Source organism: Pseudophryne corroboree, chromosome 1, assembly GCF_028390025.1.
Source record: "Pseudophryne corroboree isolate aPseCor3 chromosome 1, aPseCor3.hap2, whole genome shotgun sequence".
Taxonomy (NCBI): Eukaryota; Metazoa; Chordata; class Amphibia; order Anura; family Myobatrachidae; genus Pseudophryne; species Pseudophryne corroboree.
Window position 1 is genome coordinate 52,379,575 of NC_086444.1, and position 19,198 is coordinate 52,398,772.

The following is a 19,198-nucleotide window of genomic DNA, read 5'->3' on the forward strand; positions in this document are numbered from 1 at the left end:
TGACTCTGCAGCACCGAATGAGAGCACTCCAGGTCCTCCTCAGCCAGGGTATCAAATTTGTAGAATTTAGCAAACGTGTTTGCCCCTGACCAAGTAGCTGCTCGGCAAAGTTGTAAAGCCGAGACCCCACGGGCAGCCGCCCAAGATGAGCCCACCTTCCTTGTGGAATGGGCTTTTACAGATTTTGGCTGTGGCAGGCCTGCCACAGAATGTGCAAGTTGAATTGTACTACAAATCCAACGAGCAATCGTCTGCTTAGAAGCAGGAGCACCCAGCTTGTTGGGTGCATACAGTATAAACAGCGAGTCAGATTTTCTGACTCCAGCCGTCCTGGAAACATATATTTTCAGGACCCTGACTACGTCCAGCAACTTGGAGTCCTCCAAGTCCCTAGTAGCCACAGGTACCACAATAGGTTGATTCATGTGAAACGCTGAAACCACCTTAGGGAGAAATTGAGGACGAGTCCTCAATTCCGCCCTATCCGAATGAAATATCAGGTAAGGGCTTTTATAGGATAAAGCCGCCAATTCTGATACGCGCCTGGCTGAAGCCAGGGCCAACAGCATTACCACTTTCCATGTGAGATATTTCAAATCCACTGTGGCAAGTGGTTCAAACCAATGTGATTTTAGGAACCCTAAAACTACATTGAGATCCCAAGGTGCCACTGGAGGCACAAAAGGAGGCTGTATATGCAGTACCCCTTTGACAAACGTCTGAACTTCAGGCACTAAAGCCAGTTCTTTCTGGAAGAAGATCGACAGGGCCGAAATTTGAACCTTAATGGATCCTAATTTTAGGCCCATAGACAATCCTGCTTGCAGGAAATGTAGGAAACGACCCAGTTGAAATTCCTCCGTAGGGGCCTTCTTGGCCTCACACCACGCAACATATTTTCGCCAAATGCGATGATAATGTTTTGCAGTTACATCCTTCCTGGCCTTGATCAGGGTAGGGATGACTTCATCTGGAATGCCTTTTTCCTTCAGGATCCGGCGTTCAACCGCCATGCCGTCAAACGCAGCTGCGGTAAGTCTTGGAACAGACAAGGTCCCTGCTGGAGCAGGTCCTTCCTTAGAGGTAGAGGCCACGGGTCCTCCGTGAGCATCTCTTGCAGCTCCGGGTACCAAGTTCTTCTTGGCCAATCCGGAGCCACGAGTATCGTTCTTACTCCTCTCCTTCTTATGATTCTCAGTACTTTTGGTATGAGAGGAAGAGGAGGGAACACATATACCGACTGGAACACCCACGGAGTTACCAGAGCGTCCACCGCTATTGCCTGAGGGTCCCTTGACCTGGCGCAATATCTGTCCAGTTTCTTGTTGAGACGGGACGCCATCATGTCCACCTTTGGTTTTTCCCAACGGTTTACAATCACTTGGAAGACTTCTGGATGAAGTCCCCACTCCCCCGGGTGGAGGTCGTGTCTGCTGAGGAAGTCTGCTTCCCAGTTGTCCACTCCCGGAATGAACACTGCTGACAGTGCTATCACATGATTTTCCGCCCAGCGGAGAATCCTTGCAGCTTCTGCCATAGCCCTCCTGCTTCTTGTGCCGCCCTGTCTGTTTACGTGGGCGACAGCCGTGATGTTGTCCGACTGGATCAATACCGGTTGACCCTGAAGCAGAGGCCTTGCTTGACTTAGGGCATTGTAAATGGCCCTTAGCTCTAGGATATTTATGTGAAGAGACGTTTCCATGCTTGACCACAAGCCCTGGAAATTTCTTCCCTGTGTGACTGCTCCCCAGCCTCTCAGGCTGGCATCCGTGGTTACCAGCATCCAATCCTGAATGCCGAATCTGCGGCCCTCTAGAAGATGAGCCTTCTGTAACCACCACAGGAGAGATACCCTTGTCCTTGGAGATAGGGTTATCCGCTGATGCATCTGAAGATGCGATCCGGACCATTTGTCCAGCAGATCCCACTGAAAAGTTCTTGCATGGAATCTTCCGAATGGAATCGCTTCGTAAGAAGCCACCATTTTTCCCAGGACTCTCGTGCACTGATGCACTGACACTTGTCCTGGTTTTAGGAGGTTCCTGACTAGCTCGGATAACTCCCTGGCCTTCTCCTCCGGGAGAAACACCTTTTTCTGGACTGTGTCCAGAATCATCCCTAGGAACAGTAGACGTGTTGTTGGAATCAGCTGTGATTTTGGGATATTTAAAATCCACCCGTGCTGACGTAGCACTACCTGAGATAGTGCTACTCCGACCTCTAACTGTTCCCTGGACCTTGCCCTTATCAGGAGATCGTCCAAGTAAGGGATAATTAATACGCCTTTTCTTCGAAGAAGAATCATCATTTCTGCCATTACCTTGGTAAAGACCTCTTCCAGGTTCGCTATCACTGCTCTGAGTGACTCCATCTTGAATTTGAACCTTTTTATGTAAGTGTTCAAAGATTTTAGATTTAAAATTGGTCTCACCGAGCCGTCCGGCTTCGGTACCACAAACAGCGTGGAATAATACCCCTTTCCCTGTTGTAAGAGGGGTACCTTGATTATCACCTGCTGGGAATACAGCTTGTGAATAGCTTCCAATACTGCCTCCCTGTCGGAGGGAGACGTTGGTAGAGCAGACTTCAGGAACCGGCGAGGGGGAGACGTCTCGAATTCCAATTTGTACCCCTGTGATACTACCTGCAGGATCCAGGGGTCCACTTGCGAGTGAGCCCACTGCGCGCTGAAATTCTTGAGACGGCCCCCCACCGTGCCCGAGTCTGCTTGCAGAGCCCCAGCGTCATGCTGAGGACTTGGCAGAAGCGGGGGAGGGCTTCTGCTCCTGGGAAGAGGCTGCATGGTGCAGTCTTTTTCCCCTTCCTCTGCCCCGGGGCAGGAACGAGCGGCCTTTTTCCCTCTTGCCCTTATAGGGACGAAAGGACTGGGTTTGAAAAGACGGTGTCTTTTTCTGCTGAGAGGTGACCTGGGGTAAAAAGGTGGATTTTCCAGCCGTTGCTGTGGCCACCAGGTCCGATAGACCGACCCCAAATAACTCCTCCCCTTTATACGGCAATACTTCCATATGTCGTTTGGAATCCGCATCACCTGACCACTGTCGCGTCCATAACGTTCTTCTGGCAGAAATGGACATCGCACTTACTCTAGATGCCAGGGTGCAAATATCCCTCTGTGCATCTCGCATATATAGTAATGCATCCTTTTAAATGCTCTATAGTTAATAATATACTGTCCCTATCCAGGGTATCAATATTTTCAGTCAGGGAATCCGACCAAGCCACTCCAGCGCTGCACATCCAGGCTGAGGCGATCGCTGGTCGCAGTATAACACCGGTATGTGTGTATATACCTTTTAAGATATTTTCCAGCCTTCTATCAGCTGGTTCCTTGAGAGCGTCCGTATCAGGAGACGGTAACGCCACTTGTTTTGATAAGCGTGTGAGCGCCTTATCTACCCTAGGGGGTGTTTCCCAACGTGCCCTAACCTCTGGCGGGAAAGGGTATAGTGCCAATAATTTATTAGAAATCAGCAGTTTTTTATCGGGGGAAACCCACGCTTTATCACACACCTCATTTAATTCATCTGACTCAGGAAAAACCACTGGTAGTTTTTTCACACCCCACATAATACCCTTTTTTGTGGTACTTGTAGTGTCAGAAATGTTCAATGCCTCCTTCATTGCCGTGATCATGTAACGTGTGGCCCTACTGGACATTACGTTTGTCTCGTCACCGTCGACACTGGATTCAGTATCCGTGTCAGGGTCTGTGTCGACCATCTGAGGTAACGGGCGTTTTAGCGCCCCTGACGGTGTCTGAGACGCCTGAACAGGCACTAATTGATTTGTCGGCTGTCTCATGTCGTCAACAGTTTTTTGCAAAGTGCTGACATTGTCACGTAATTCTTTAATTACTACCATCCAGTCAGGTGTCGACTCCCTAGGGGGTGACATCACTAACACAGGCAATTGCTCTGCTTCCACATCATTTTACTCCTCATACATGTCGACACAATCGTACCGACACCCAGCACACACACAGGGAATGCTCTGATAGAGGACAGGACCCCACTAGCCCTTTGGGGAGACAGAGGGAGAGTTTGCCAGCACACACCAGAGCGCTATATATATACAGGGATAACCTTATATAAGTGTTACTCCCTGTTATAGCTGCTGTATTTATATATTAGCTGCCAATAGTGCCCCCCTCTCTGTTTTACCCTGTTTCTGTAGTGCAGGACTGCAGGGGAGAGTCAGGGAGCCGTCCTTCCAGCGGAGCTGTGAAAGAAAATGGCGCTTGTGTGCTGAGGAGAAAGGCTCCGCCCCCTTCACGGCAGCCTTTTCTCCCGCTTTTTTCAGGAAACTGGCAGGGGATAAATGCATCCATATAGCCCAGGAGCTATATGTGATGCATTTTTTTTTAGCCATATAAGGTTTTTATATCGTTTTTATTGCGTCTCAGGGCGCTCCCCCCCCAGCACCCTGCACCCTCAGTGACCGGAGTGTGAAGTGTGCTGAGAGCAATGGCGCACAGCTGCAGTGCTGTGCGCTACCTTATTTGAAGACAGGAACATCTTCTGCCGCCGCTTTCTCCGGACCTCTTCGCTCTTCTGGCTCTGTAAGGGGGCCGGCGGCGCGGCTCCGGGACCCATCCAGGCTGAACCTGTGATCGTCCCTCTGGAGCTAATGTCCAGTAGCCAAGAAGCCCAATCCACTCTGCAGTCAGGTGAGTTCGCTTCTTCTCCCCTTAGTCCCACGATGCAGTGAGCCTGTTGCCAGCAGGACTCGCTGAAAATAAAAAACCTATTTAAACTTTTACTTCTAAGCAGCTCAGGAGAGCCACCTAGCTTGCACCCTTCTCGTTCGGGCACAAAAATCTAACTGAGGCTTGGAGGAGGGTCATAGGGGGAGGAGCCAGTGCACACCAGCTAGTCTAAAGCTTTTACTTTTTTGTGCCCAGTCTCCTGCGGAGCTGCTATTCCCCATGGTCCTTACGGAGTTCTCAGCATCCACTAGGACGTCAGAGAAAGTAACATATTAAAGGAAGCAAATTAAGAAAAATCACAAGGCATGGCTAAATCTCCGAGTATGTGGACACATCTGTATGTCTACTAGGCTGATAATTGTTGAACGCAGTCTCCTGGATGTAACTATTTTTATAGTTGCTACTATTTCAGCAGAAAACCCCCAAAGTAAAACAATAAACCTATAAGACATGTGACAACATCAGGGTAATTAGCTTGGTAGATGGGTGTAATGGTGCAGTGTCTAGTGCTTAATTTAGGTTTCACAGCTTTTTCAGTGAATAAAGGAAATGGTGCTTTAATGTCACATTCAACATAAATGAACATAAAAAAACAGACAGCCTAGCACCTGTGTAGGACACTAGCTAACTGCTTGGCCCTTAACTACGCTTGGCAGCTAGTCTACAGACAAACTCTCTCTCACATAAAGTGTGTAAGTGTCACAGTTTTGCCTGCTTCCTTGCAGGGTATCACTGGCTCCGGCCTGGTTTGACTCGCTGCCACAGCTCCATAGATGCAGTGTCATCGTTTGGTGGTCTTCCCTGTCTTCTACAGGTGTAGTCATTGGCCTCCTAGCACCCTTGTGGCTTCCAAGCACGCACTGGTCTCTGACTGCAGTCCCACTGCTAGAACCCCAACTGGGTTCTGTCTCTACTGGGCAGCAGCCTCCTCTGGCTGTAACAGTCTCACCCCATCTGTTTAGACTCTCCAGCTGCAGCCATTAGATGTGCTCCCACCTGCCTTTTCTTCCCTTCGTGGGTGGATCTCTCCAGCTTCACACTGAATCCATGTGTCAGTAGTGCAATTTATCTTCATACTGCCACAGAAAACTTCTGCACTAAGATGTATTCTTCAGTCTTAACCCTGATATTCTATAGCAGCGCTGTTAAACAAAGGTGGGCGTCAGCAGCCATGCCCCTCTTTTGCAGATGGTTGAAGCCACACTTTTAGTAGAGTGGATGTAATAAGTCTGTGGGCGCAAAAGTGGCTGCGTCTATTGGCGGTGCTCCTATAGACACACCAGCGAATCTGCAACAGCCCTATGGCATGTGCAGATTTTCCATCTGAGCATGGCCTCCAAACTGAACGAATGAGCGTCTATGTACGCAAACAGTTCAGCGACACTTCTGTAACAGGCCCATAAGATGGACCATCGCCATCCGTCTGTTTAGCCATCGCCCAGGAATGCCCAATGCGTTCTCAAAACTTTTCTGTGTGTGTGTGTTTCTTGAATCGTAACTGCCACTCTATACGAACACAATCAGGGCGCACTGGCAATAGCAAACAATCGCCCAACATTGGCAGTGCGTGGGACTCGCATTCATGGTCAAAAGCTCAAACCACTAAGCACAGCGTGTATGCTGGCTTGTACTGGCCGTATATATCCATTCAGAGCAGATCTGCAGAGCGGTCTTATCATTCTGTCTTCTTGCAAGACCTAGAAACACACTCTTCTCCCAAGATGACTTTTATAAAGGCATTTGTGAAAGCATGATGGATATATTTGATGGTCTATAAAATAATGTATGTTATTTCAGACAAATAAGAGGTCTTTTAAATTACAGAAAACCCAAGCGTTCCTTATAATAGCTTCTGTACCTGTCTACTACTCAGAGCGTTAATACATGATCCATTTCTCAGAAGCCCGCTGAACACTACTGCCCCAGATTTGGTACCATATGTGCAGAAGTATTACTAGCCATTACTGGGCCACATAACCGCACCCGGTCACCCCCTAGTCTGTATCCAACGCTACAGTCACATCCACACTCTTATCATGGTGCAGACAGTGGAATATGTTTGTAAAAAAAAATGTGCACCACAAACTGATAGGTGGCTCGCGGGAACCTGTCTCCATGAAGGACAATGGGGGTCATTCCGAGATGATCGTAGCTGTGCTAAATTTAGCACAGCTACGATCATTCACACTGACATGTGGGGGGCCGCCCAGCACAGGGCTATCCCACCCCACATGTCAGTGCCCCCCCCCCCCCACAGAAGTGCAAAGACATCGCACAGCGGCAATGCCTTTGCACTTCAAGAGTAGCTCCCGGCCAGCGCAGCTTTAGCGTGCTGGCCGGGAGCTACTCATCGCTCCCCGGCCCGCAGCGGCTGCGTGTGATTTCACGCAGCCACTGCGGCCCGCTCCCCTTTCGGTCCGGCCACGCCTGCGTTGGCCGGACCGCGCCCACGAAACGGTGGCCAACGCCTGTCAATCAGGCAGAGGCGATCGTAGCGGCCTGACGCCCTTCGACCGTCTAGCACGCGCCAGCGCACTACGGCACCGGCGCAGTTCTAACCCGATCGCACCGCTGCAGCATGCGATCGGGTCAGAATGACCCCCAATATCTATGGACAGTTATGGTCTACATCCAAGTAAAGCTGGTTGTAACTAGTATTTTATGCACGTGCATTTATTTTTAGGTTAAAGCATTTAAGAAATGTACTACACTACAGTATGTACAGTACAGTATGTTGTTTGTTCTGTACTATTGTGTTTGTCCTCTAAGTGCCTTGCTTACATCGCAATTCCAGTATTTGCCAATACACTGTAGAGACGTTTCCGTGAACTACTGGAATAATACAGATGAGCCTACCATAAACCGGATCATTTTGGTACGGTGTTACCTGTTACTGGGTATGGTGCACATGTTTGGACGCTTCCATTATTGTATTGCAGGCCTAGCTCCTGTGAAACGGGTGCATTTAAAGAAAGGAGCCTCCGGAAATATTTTAGAGGTTGTTGAGTAAATCTCTAGATCAAACGTGTGTGTTTCTGTGTTTTTTTTTCCCGTAGATATTTATTCTTCTGATCCTGGCGTCTGCTGGACTTGCTATTGGACAAACTTTCTGGGAAGCCAAATTAGGCCAAGCTAACGTTTCCTGGTATCTCTATGATGGGAACAATTACCCACCTTCTTACCGAGGCTTCTTGGCCTTTTGGGGATATATCATTGTTCTCAATACCATGGTGCCTATCTCTCTGTATGTGAGGTAAGATGATGAGCCTTTCGTTAAATTGTCACAGACTAATATATAGGATAATGCACCCCCTACAGTAAATGACATGCATGTTGGAAATCACAAGAGTTCCATATAATGGTCACAGTCCAAGTCATTTAGACATAATGCAGGTTGAGGTGGAGATGTATCAAATTTTGGAGAGAGAGATCAAGGGCTCTATTAATGAAGCCGTGAAACCTGGTTGCAGGATAAGAAACAGACAGTTGTAGTAAATGGAGTGCAATCTATGGAGGGAAATGTTACCAGTGGAGTACCCCAGGGATCTGTACTTGGTCCAGTTCTCTTTAATATCTTTGTTGGTGACATTGCAAATGGCATTGAAGGGAAAGTATGTCTTTTTGCAGATGATACAAAGTTATGCAACAGGGTAGACACACCAGGAGGGGTAAAACAAATGATTGATGACCTAGGTAGGCTTGAGAAATGGTCAAGAACGTGGCAACTACAGTTTAATGATAAAAAAATGCAAAATAATACACTTGGGTCCCAAAAACCCAAAGGCTAAATATAGTATCAAGGGTACTATAATGGAGACTACTGAGGAGGAAATGGATTTAGGAGTCACTATTTCAAGTGACTTGAAGGCAGGAAAGCAATGCAACAAAGCAATGAGAAAGGCAAGTCAGATGCTTGGTTGCATAGGGAGAGGAATCAGTAGCAGGAAAAAAGAAGTGATAATGCCACTGTATAGGTCATTGGTACGGCCCCATCTGGAATACTGTGTCCAGTTCTGGAGACCATATCTCCAGAAGGCTATAAATACATTAGAGACTGTACAAAGAAGGGCAACTAAAATAGTGCATGGCCTACATCACAAAACTTACCCGGAAAGGCTAAAAGATCTTAACATGTATAGTTTGGAGGAGAGAAGGGAAAGGGGAGACATGATAGAAACTTTCAAATATATCAAGGGTCTTAACAAAGTTCAGGAGGGAAACATTCTTCAAAGGAAGAGAAGTATTAGAACTCGAGGACATACAGTGAGACTAGAGGGGGGGAGGTTCAGGGGAAATTTAGGAAAAAATTACTTCACAGAAAGGGTAGTGGATAAGTGGAATATCCTCCCATCAGAGGTGGTAGAGTATAAGACTGTAGAGCAATTTAAACATGCTTGGGATAGGCATATGAATATCCTTACAAAGAATTAAGGTTCAAACAGGGTTGAGATTGCCTAAAGGATAAAAAAAAAAGGGGGCAGACTAGATGGGCCAAGTGGTTCTTATCTGCCGTCAAATTCTATGTTTCTTTGTTAAAAGAGCGGAGAAACAGACCAGTGGAGTAGTTGCCCATGGCAACCAATCGGCATCTTCCTTACATTTTATCGAATGTATTTGATAAAGGCTTCCTTCAAAGCTGATTGGTTGCCATGGGCTTCTTCGTTTTCTCAACTCTTCACTGCTTCGTGAATAGACCCCAAAGTACCAACTTCTAGCTGCCTTGTTACAGGCTGTGCTTGAAAAATGAGAGGAGGTGATTGGTTGGTACTTTATCTCTCTCCACATTATCTCTCTATGAGGTTTGATACCCCCCCACCCCCCCTCGAGTATCTTAACTGAACGGTGATGATAAAATGGCAAGACCATCCAATATCTATTATTAATAGTTGCAACAATAGCCATTGTCATACTTAGTGGTTTGTTCTCCTCATAGCAAAATATTTAGGGTGCCCCAAAATTTCTTAGGGCGGGATGCGCTCACTACCCCTCACTAACCTGGCTGCCCACTAACCTGGCTGCTCCACTCTCTGCCGCTTGCACTCCCTGTTCAGCAAGGAAATGAACGTCCGAGTTTCATTAACCTTCAAATAGCTTTTCATATTGGATGCCTAGAATGCCGGCTTGTGTGCGCAACATTCCGGGGCTTCAGATGCCTTATGGTGTTGGCTGCCACACAAAAGGGAGCTCATTGAACTCTCTACTGACCACGAATGCTATAATATCCTTCTACATTTGCAGCATATAGTAGAGGAAGATGAGAGCCCGGCCCGGAGGAGCTCTGGACCCTTTATCTTTAATAAATGTATTCCCTTTCCATATCCGTAGTATAAATGTGGTGTTATCTGTCTCTGCAAATTTAGGGAGCTGTCTACTCTATCTTTGACTGATTTGGGACCAGCTATGCTCCAATGATGTCAGTTGCTATTAGATCACACCCGTCAATCAATTGTACTGTGATTTGAATATGAACACGATTAGGTTAATGGAAAAGTTCTAGGAAGAGAGAGAGATTATGGATAAGAGAAAACAAATAATGGAACTGCCCTGTTGTATAATTCAGGCGACAGCTGGGTACAGTTTCTCATTGTAGTGTTTCTGGTGTTATGCTCACAGTGTGGAAGTGATTCGATTGGGTCAGAGTTACTTCATTAACTGGGATCTGCAGATGTACCATTCCGAGAAGGACACGCCGGCCAAAGCCAGAACTACAACCCTGAACGAGCAGCTGGGACAAATCCAGTACGTCTTCTCCGACAAGACTGGGACTCTGACGCAGAACATCATGACCTTCAAAAAGTGCACCATAAACGGGGAGACCTACGGTGAGTTACTGGGGTGCCTAGCGGATCAGACTGCACCCATCTACTGAAACGCAGAATCGACCCAATGACCTCAATAAATAGAGATTACGTAAAATACCCAAAATGCTGACAGTGTAATAATTAACTAAAAACGCAACATCCCTCATGTAGTGACCCTTTCACAACACTTGTCTTATTCAATTGTGTAAACCTGCAGAGTACTGAAAATAGTACAAAGTAACATTGCCCTTTTTATATCTTTGTACCTGAACAACTACAAGACAATTATAAATAAGGTGTGATTGTTATGTTTTAACTATTTTACAACATGGGTCTGCACGTCTAAATACAGTGAATAAATTAACAAGGTTGGACAGTGCCAAATATTAGCTAATGATGGTAATGCAATACACTACAGCCAGGCTACACAGATGGATTCATCAAGCCTTGGAGAGTGATAAACTACCAACCAACCAGCTCCTGTCATTTTTCAAACACAGCCTGTAACAAGGCAGTTAGGAGCTGATTGGTTAGTACTTTGAGGCAGATGTATTAAGCCTGGAGAATTGATAAAACAGTGATAAGTGCAGGGTGATAACGCACCAGCTAGTCAGCTCCTAACTGTCAATTTACATATTGGAGCTGATTGGCTGGTGCGATATCACCTTCCACTTATCACTGCTTTATCACTTCTACATCTGCCCCTTTATCACCGTGCAATTTATCACTCTCCAAAGCTTGATAAATCTGGATCTAAGTATTTAATTTTAACAATCTATAATAGCACATACATCAAAAGGTAAGAGCGACGTATCTGATTTGAGAAGATGAAACACCGTATGAAGACCACATCCTTAAGTCTAGATACTGTAGGCCATGGTTCTGCTGATACTGTAGACAGAAGCGATCAGGAAATTAAACAAAAACCTCTCAGAACTGGCAGAGGTGTTAGGTTGCAAGTCATGTGGAACTCTGCACCTACGCGTTTCATCCAATGGCACGTCACCATGGGGAACATAGAACTTTCCCATCAGATACTCTTGTTGAAGGGCTGAAGGCAGGATCTTGGCATATAAATCATTGGTGTGGCCAGGGGAATGGCTGTTTAATATTCACTTTGCTCTTACATTGACCACATCTAACAAACCTTAAAATGTCGCTTGTATCCTCATCAGAAAATTGCAGAATTCTAAATCACATGTATGAAATTCATTTTGTGTTTTTAGGCAAGACAAAAAAAAATTAAGAATGTGTTTTTCTGTCAGCCACTAGGGGACACTGGCACTAAGTCAAGACGCTGGGGTATTGATGGTGGCTTAAAGGGAGCTGGCACTTTAAATAATCTAAAAGTGGAACAGGCTCCTCACCCTCCATCCCCCATCATCCCTCGGTTTTGAATATGTGCCGAGGGAGCCGGTCACAGCTGACTGAACTCCAGCTCAGTTTACGTATTACTTTATTTTATTTGTTTTACTGTTTTTTTTTATTCAAGGGACTTTGTTTCCCTCTGCCTCATGAAACCCTTCGCCACTTAATAAGAGAAGTGGTGTCCGGGTTAATCATCGGCAGAACAGCGCTTGAGAGAGAAGCACCATTCTTTCCAAAAGAAGCTGCACCCTCCTGAGGCTCAGGATGGGTTAGTGTGATCACACCTGTAGGATGCAGCGGCCCTATCCCTTCCCCCTCCTCCACCTTGCAGTTTACTTGCTATCCCCGACAGCAGGCTACACTGGGACGTGACAGGTTAGCCGCGGCGGCGGTTCTCCTTGGCTGTTGCACACAGCACTCAGCGGCAGCGCGATCTCTGAGACCAGAGCAGTGCTGAGGTAACAGTGGTGAGCTCGGTCAGTGACGCGGGAAGTAGCCTGCAACGCGCAACAGATCCTGCACTGAGTGCGCACAGCGTGGTGCTCAGTGCAGAGAGGGAGACACTGGTTATCAGCGCACAACGCTATCACTCTGAAGTGAATTTTTGTTTAAGGTACAAAGCGCCTTACACTTGGGCTGTGTTTAAACTTTTAGTCACCCACTCAAAATGGCGCTTTGAAAACCTAGTGAGATGGGTGCCAGTGGAGGGGGGAGGCGGGGTTGGCAGGTTTCTATGCCTGTCAATCATCTAGCAAGCTTCCCAGCTAGGCAGTGATTAAGGCAACAATGTTTTCTTCTCTGCACAGAGACAGGTGCACATTAATAAGACCGCCAGAGACCCAGAACCTGCACACTTATTACAGGCTGGTGGGCTGAGGGACTTTAGTATAAGGGAGTAGAAATATATATATACCGTCCTCTATTCTTCTGATATTCCTCGCTTTTTCTCTAGGTTTGCTATTGAGAGTGCTGGTATTATTGTGTGTCTCCTCTGTCCGTTACAATGGCGGGCAGGGGACCAGCGAATAAGGCGTCACAAAAACTGTGTATGCGAAGTGTAATAAAAAAGCACACACAGATGATTTCTCCCTGTGTGAAGCATGTGCTTCGGATGTCACATCAATCAGCCCGTCACAGGACGCTAATTTTCCCCCCTGGTTCACAGGAACCATCTCAGTTACATGCCGAATTGGCTGCCTTGCGGAAGACTTGGCAGACAGGGAGATTCCTCATAACGAGGTACCTCTTCCTTCTATTTCTTCGAAACCACCTTGAGTGGCAGGGCTAGCCAAGTTGGTGGAGGTTCTATCAAAACACTTAGATACGTCCAATAGACAGTGACAGAACGTTTCTAAAGCTAAGAAACGTCCAGCTCCACTGATTATTCAATCAGAGGAATCAGGAGAGGACCTTCTCTCGTGGGACGGCCGTGAAATGGGTAAAATTACTGACGCTGATGACGACGTTTCTCAAGAATCTACTCAGGGAGTTAAACCTCTTATCTTGGCGATAACGCGAGTTTTAAACATTCCTGAGGCTGTGCAGCCAGATTCGCCAGACACTGCCTTATTTGGCAGGAAACAAAGATCATCTGTCACTTAGTCCCAGTTTCTTTGAAAAGGGATATCAGCTGACTGAGGCTTGGAGGAATCCGGATAAGCAATTTCAGATGCTAAAACGATTCCTGAGTAATTATCCTTTTTCATCGTTTACGACAGATAAATGGGAAAACTCTCCTGAAGTGGATTCTTCTCTCTCCAGGTTATCAAAGAAGACAGCGTTATCTTTCCCAGGCGCAACCTCTTTAAAAGACCCTGCTGTTCATAGACTAGATACCTTATTGAAATCCATTTATTCGGCTGCAGGTGTTTCCCTTAGACCAGCCTTAGTGAGCTCTTGGGTGAACAAAGCAGTGGAACATTGGGCTGCTAAGTTGATTAAGGACTTACAAGATGGAGTTCAGGTGGAAGAAGTAATTATTCTAGCTTAACACATTAAGGAATCGGCTATATATGTAGGAGAAGCTGCTAGAGATATCAGTCAGGTTAATTCAAGAATCTCAGCATCCACCATTGCAGCCAGAAAGAGCACTTTGACTAAGATCGTGATGAGGGGACACGGAGTCTAAGAGAGCTGCGGATGCTCTTCCATTTTCGGGTGATTCTTTTTGGGAAAAAATTAGATACTTTAATATCACAGGCTAGGGGTGGTAAATTTACTACCCTGCCGACTCTGGCCCCACCGCGTAAAAATGCTCTTATACTGTAACATCCTTTTGTCTACACCTTTCAGAGGTAGAGGTCGAGGCAAGCAACCAACCGTTGCTCGTTGTCAGGACCCAAAACCTATAGAAAAGATGGTGGCATGACTGTCTTCCTTCCCACCGGGGCCCAAATACGGTAGAAGCGCAGTTTCAAAATGTTCAAGATGCCTGGTAAAAAAAAGAAAGAAAGAAAGAAACATCCCAGAGAACGCAAGGATTCGCAATATCATTTCCCAAGGGTACAGGCTAGATTTTGAAGTTTTACCGCCGGAAAATATTTTACAACAATTCTTCCAACCTTTATGGACAAACGGTTGGCCCTTCAGGGTGCAATACAGACCTAAGTGGAATCAGCAGTATTCATGCCGGTACCACACCTTCATAGCAAAAAGGGTTACTATTCCAATCTTTTTGTAGCACCAAAACCGGATGGTACAATAAGGCCAGTTTTGAACCTGAAATCACTGAATCAGTTTCTAGCTTATTATCAATTCAACATGGAGTCGATCAACTCGATAATTGCGAGATTGGAACCCAGGGAATTTGATATCTCTAGACATCAACGATGTATATCTTCATATTCAGATATGGGAACCTCACCAAGCTTTCCTCCGGTTCGCGATACGAAAGTTCACTCTCAGTTCACAGCTTTGCCATTCGGACTATCCACAGCGCCCAGAGTGTTTACCAAGGTCATGTCGTGATGATTGCTCACCTCAGAATATTGGGAGTTACAATTATCCCGTATCTAGACGACCTTCTCCTCAAAGCGCCATCCGATCTTCTTCTACAGGAACGTGCTCTCTTGACATACAATGTGTTGGTGGAGCACGGTTGGATAATCAATTTTTGGAATTCCAATCTTCTGCCGTCGCAACGTATCCAGTTCTCAGGATGATTCTGGACACCAACGTACAGAGGGGGTCATTCAGACCTGATCGCTTGCTAGCAGTTTTTTGCAGTGCTGCGATCAGATAGTCGCCGCCTAAAGGGGAGTGTATTTTAGCTGTGCAAGTGTGCGATCGCATGTGCAGTTTCTGAGTTGCCCAGAACTTACTCAGCCGCTGTGATCACTTCAGCCTGTCTCGACCCAAAATTGACGTCAGACACCCGCCCTGCAAACGCTTGGACACACCTGCGTTTTTCCAAACACTCCCTGAAAACGTTTAGTTGCCACCTACAAATGCCTTCTTCCTGTCAATCTCCTTGCGATCGGCTGTGCGAATGAATTCTTCGTTAAACCCATCGCACAGCAACGATCCGCTTTGTACCCGTGTGACGTCCCTGCGCATTGCGGTGCATGCGCAGTTCTGACCTGATTGCAGCGCTGCAAAAAAACCTAGCTTGCGATCAGGTCTGAATGACCCCTAGAGTCTTTTTACCACAGGACAAAGCTCTGAGTATACAACGACTGGTCCAGGCAGTACTCAAACCACGACTGGTGTCAGTCAATGGTCCGGGTCACATCTCCACCTTCAGCAGTTGGTCCGTTTAACTCCCAAGACAAGGGTGTCACTACTTTGGTGGCTTCAACTACACAACCTCATGGGCAGATTGGGGTGCGGTGGTGTTGAAGTCTCACTTTCACGGCCGCTGGTCTCCGCAAGAATCTCTATTGCCGATAAATGTGTTGGAATGAAGGGCGATCTACAATGCTCTACTGCAGGCTGCCCACATTTTTCACTTCAAGGTGGTATAAGGTTTAGTCGGACAACGCAATGGATGTAGCGTACATCAACAAACAAGGCGGAACTCGCAGTCGCATGGCGATGCGGGAGGTAACGCACATTCTTCAGTGGGCAGAACACCATGCAATGATTCTCTCTGCAGTATTCATTCCGGGAGTGGACAATTAGGAATCGGACTATCTCAGTCGTCAGGAGATCCATCCAGGAGAATGGTCTCTTCACCCAGAAATGTTCGAAGTTCTGATAGAACGTTGGGGTTGTCCGAAGGTGGAACTCATGGCGTATTGACTCAATCTCGGCTTACTCGTTACATGTCCAGGACACGAGATCCTCAAGCAGAAGTGATGGACGCGTCACTACTATCCTCATGTTTTCCTGTCTAATAATTCTGCCGGTAAGACATTAGGCGTGGCTGTATTATTGGCTCGCCACCTGCCTATTCTTAATGTTACCTCTCATAGACTAGCTGAAGGTAGAGGGTTGCTGGTGAAATGCGATATATACGGCCAACGTTTTTCTTTTTTGAACATATATGCTCCAAATGCTAAACAACCCTCCTTTCTGTCCTCGGTTTTGGAAAACGCGGAGCCTCTCTTGGAGGGGGTGGTGGTGATGGGAGGCGACTTAAATTGGACCCTAGATCCCACCCAGGACAATTCTAAAAAGAATTCTTGCAGGTCGGAGAGGGAACATAGGGGGGTGAGGCGCACTCTGCTCGACCACCAGCTGATTGACACATGGAGACTGACACATCCTGCCGAAACAGATTATTCCTTTTTCTCACACCCACACCAGACATATTCTAGAATTGATTACTTGTTTCTGAGTCACCGACACCTACACCTTCTTTCCAATGCATCTATAGGACAAATTGTATGGTCAGATCATGCCCCAGTTAACCTCACATTACGCCTGCCTCCCAGCACACATCGTCAATGGTCCTGGCGTTTTAACGACACCTTCTTGCAGGACGCGGACTGCCGGTCTCGAATCGACAACGCCTTAGATTCCTATATCTGTACCAATGACCTAGATGACATTTCTAAAATCTCAGTCTGGGAAGCACATAAATGTGTTATCAGAGGGGTTTGTGTCCAGATAGGATCTAACCGTAAAAGGCAGAAGGAGAAACTCCGGGGAGAATTATTATCTAAGATCCAATCTCTCGAGCTTTTACACAAGAAATCCCAAACCCCACAACATTATGCTGATCTTGAAGCTGCTAGGGCTGATCTGAATAAGCTACTCTCTGACAGAGTCAAATTTTCTTATCGGAAGTGCCGTAGCAGATACTACCAATGGGGTAACAACCCCGGGAAATTACTGGCCAAAGCCCTTAGAGAGCAACGTGCTCTTACTTTTATCCATACAATTAAAAATAGTCAGCTCTCCAACATGAGACACCTCATATCGCTAAGGCCTTTAGGGCATATTATTCCACTCTATATAACATTGCCGGTCCGACGGGAAGAGCGGACAAGTCGTCCCATCAAACAGCCATAGCTGACTACTTACGGGCCTTAGACTTCCCCAAACTATCCACAAAAGAAGCAGAGGATCTAGATGCCCCTTTCTCTAATGAAGAGGTTATGAAAGTCATTGAATCTTCTCCCAACGGCAAGAGTCCAGGCCCTGATGGGTATACCATTGCTTATTATAAAGCTTTCAAGGAGAAATTGGTCCCTCTACTCACGAGAGCCTTCAATACTATATCAGAACACTCGCCCTTCTCCCCGCAATCACTAGAGGCCCATATTGCAGTTTTACCTAAAGAGGGTAAAGACCCCAGTCTTTGCTCCAGTTATTGGCCAATTTCACTATTGAATATGGATATAAAACTTTTTGCCAAACTGATTGCAAATCGCCTTAAACTATTATTGCCTGGTTTGATACATGGAGATCAGACGGGATTTGTTTTAGGCCAAGAAGCCAGAGATAACACCTCTAAAGTGCTCAACATGATTCACTATGCTGGCCAGCTTTCGTCCCCCTCAATCATACTGTCGACTGATGCTGAAAAAGCGTTTGACAGGGTGGACTGGGACTTTTTGTCTGGCATTCTGAAGCATCTCGGGCTCTGTAATACCTGTCTTCATAGAATCCTATCTCTTTATACTTCCCCGTCCGCCGAAATTAGGATTAATGGCTCCCTTTCCGATTCCTTTTCTATTTTCAATGGCACACGACAGGGCTGCCCACTATCCCCTTTACTTTTTGTCCTTTGTATGGAAACATTAGCTCGAAGTATTAGGGCCAATCCGAATATCTCGGGCTTGCTGGTAAAAGGGACTGAATATAAATTGGCTTTATATGCCGACGATTTACTTGCTGTAATCTCAAAACCAGTCACCTCTTTGCCAAACCTGATGGTAGAGTTTGAGAAGTTCGGAGCCCTCTCTAACTTCAAAATAAATTATTCCAAATCCATTGCTATGAATTTAACTACCCCTCCTGCTGTAGTCGAGGGTCTGAAACATGCTTTCCCTTTTGCGTGGCACGATCACAAATTAAAATATTTGGGGGTGCTATTGTCCAACGATTTATCAAAATTATTCTCCCTGAATTTCAGCCCCTTGCTGGCGAGGTTTCGCCTTGACTTCCAGAAATGGAAGAAATTAAGATTATCATGGTTCGGCAGGATTAATGTTGTCAAAATGAATGCCCTCCCTAGGATATTATTCTTTCTCCAGACCCTTCCAATACACATCCCACTACTTTGGTTTCGGGACGTCCAGAATCTTATTCGTGCATTTGTTTGGGGATGCAAAACACCCAGGTTTAGACATGATCTTTTATTCAGGAGAAAGCATCAAGGGGGACAACAACTCCCGCATATTTCTAACTACTATCATGCTGTACACTTAAATAGGATTCTGGAATGGTCACGGGCTAAAGATCGCAAACAATGGGTTCTTCTGGAGGAGGGATGTCTTCCACATTATATTGAAATTGCACCTTGGCTTCCTATCCTCCCGAGGGTTATTCATCCCACGGTCTCCCCCACGCTTAAATTATGGGCCACGTTGAGATCTCAGAGCCATATATCCTCCAAATGGTCCCCTTTAACCTCCTTTCTCCATAACTCCAAGTTTGTTCCGGGTCTCCATGGGACAGCATTTGCTCCATGGGCAGAGGCCGGAATTTTCAGGGTCGGTCAGCTGGTGAGTTCGGGTAGGGTGCGCTCATTTTCAGATACCCAGTCTCATTGGAACATACCTAGTTCCGAGTTTTGGAAGTTCCTGCAGGTCCATCATTTCATAACATCCTCCAAGAACCTTCTTGACATAACCAGAGACCTCACAGGGTTCGAAAAACTATGCGTTTCTCACAGCTCCCCCACGCATACGATCTC

At 46.4% G+C, this 19,198-nt stretch overlaps 1 protein-coding gene across 1 annotated transcript in view; it reads left to right on the forward strand.

The window, feature by feature from the left end:
- Window positions 1-19,198, forward strand: part of LOC135055485 (phospholipid-transporting ATPase IC-like) — a 119,526-nt gene that overhangs the window by 73,329 nt on the left and 26,999 nt on the right. The window contains exons 12-13 of the mRNA XM_063959615.1: window positions 7,783-7,979; window positions 10,340-10,548. Of these exons, the coding sequence (XP_063815685.1) occupies window positions 7,783-7,979; window positions 10,340-10,548 (406 nt within the window). The remainder of the gene's footprint in view (window positions 1-7,782; window positions 7,980-10,339; window positions 10,549-19,198) is intronic.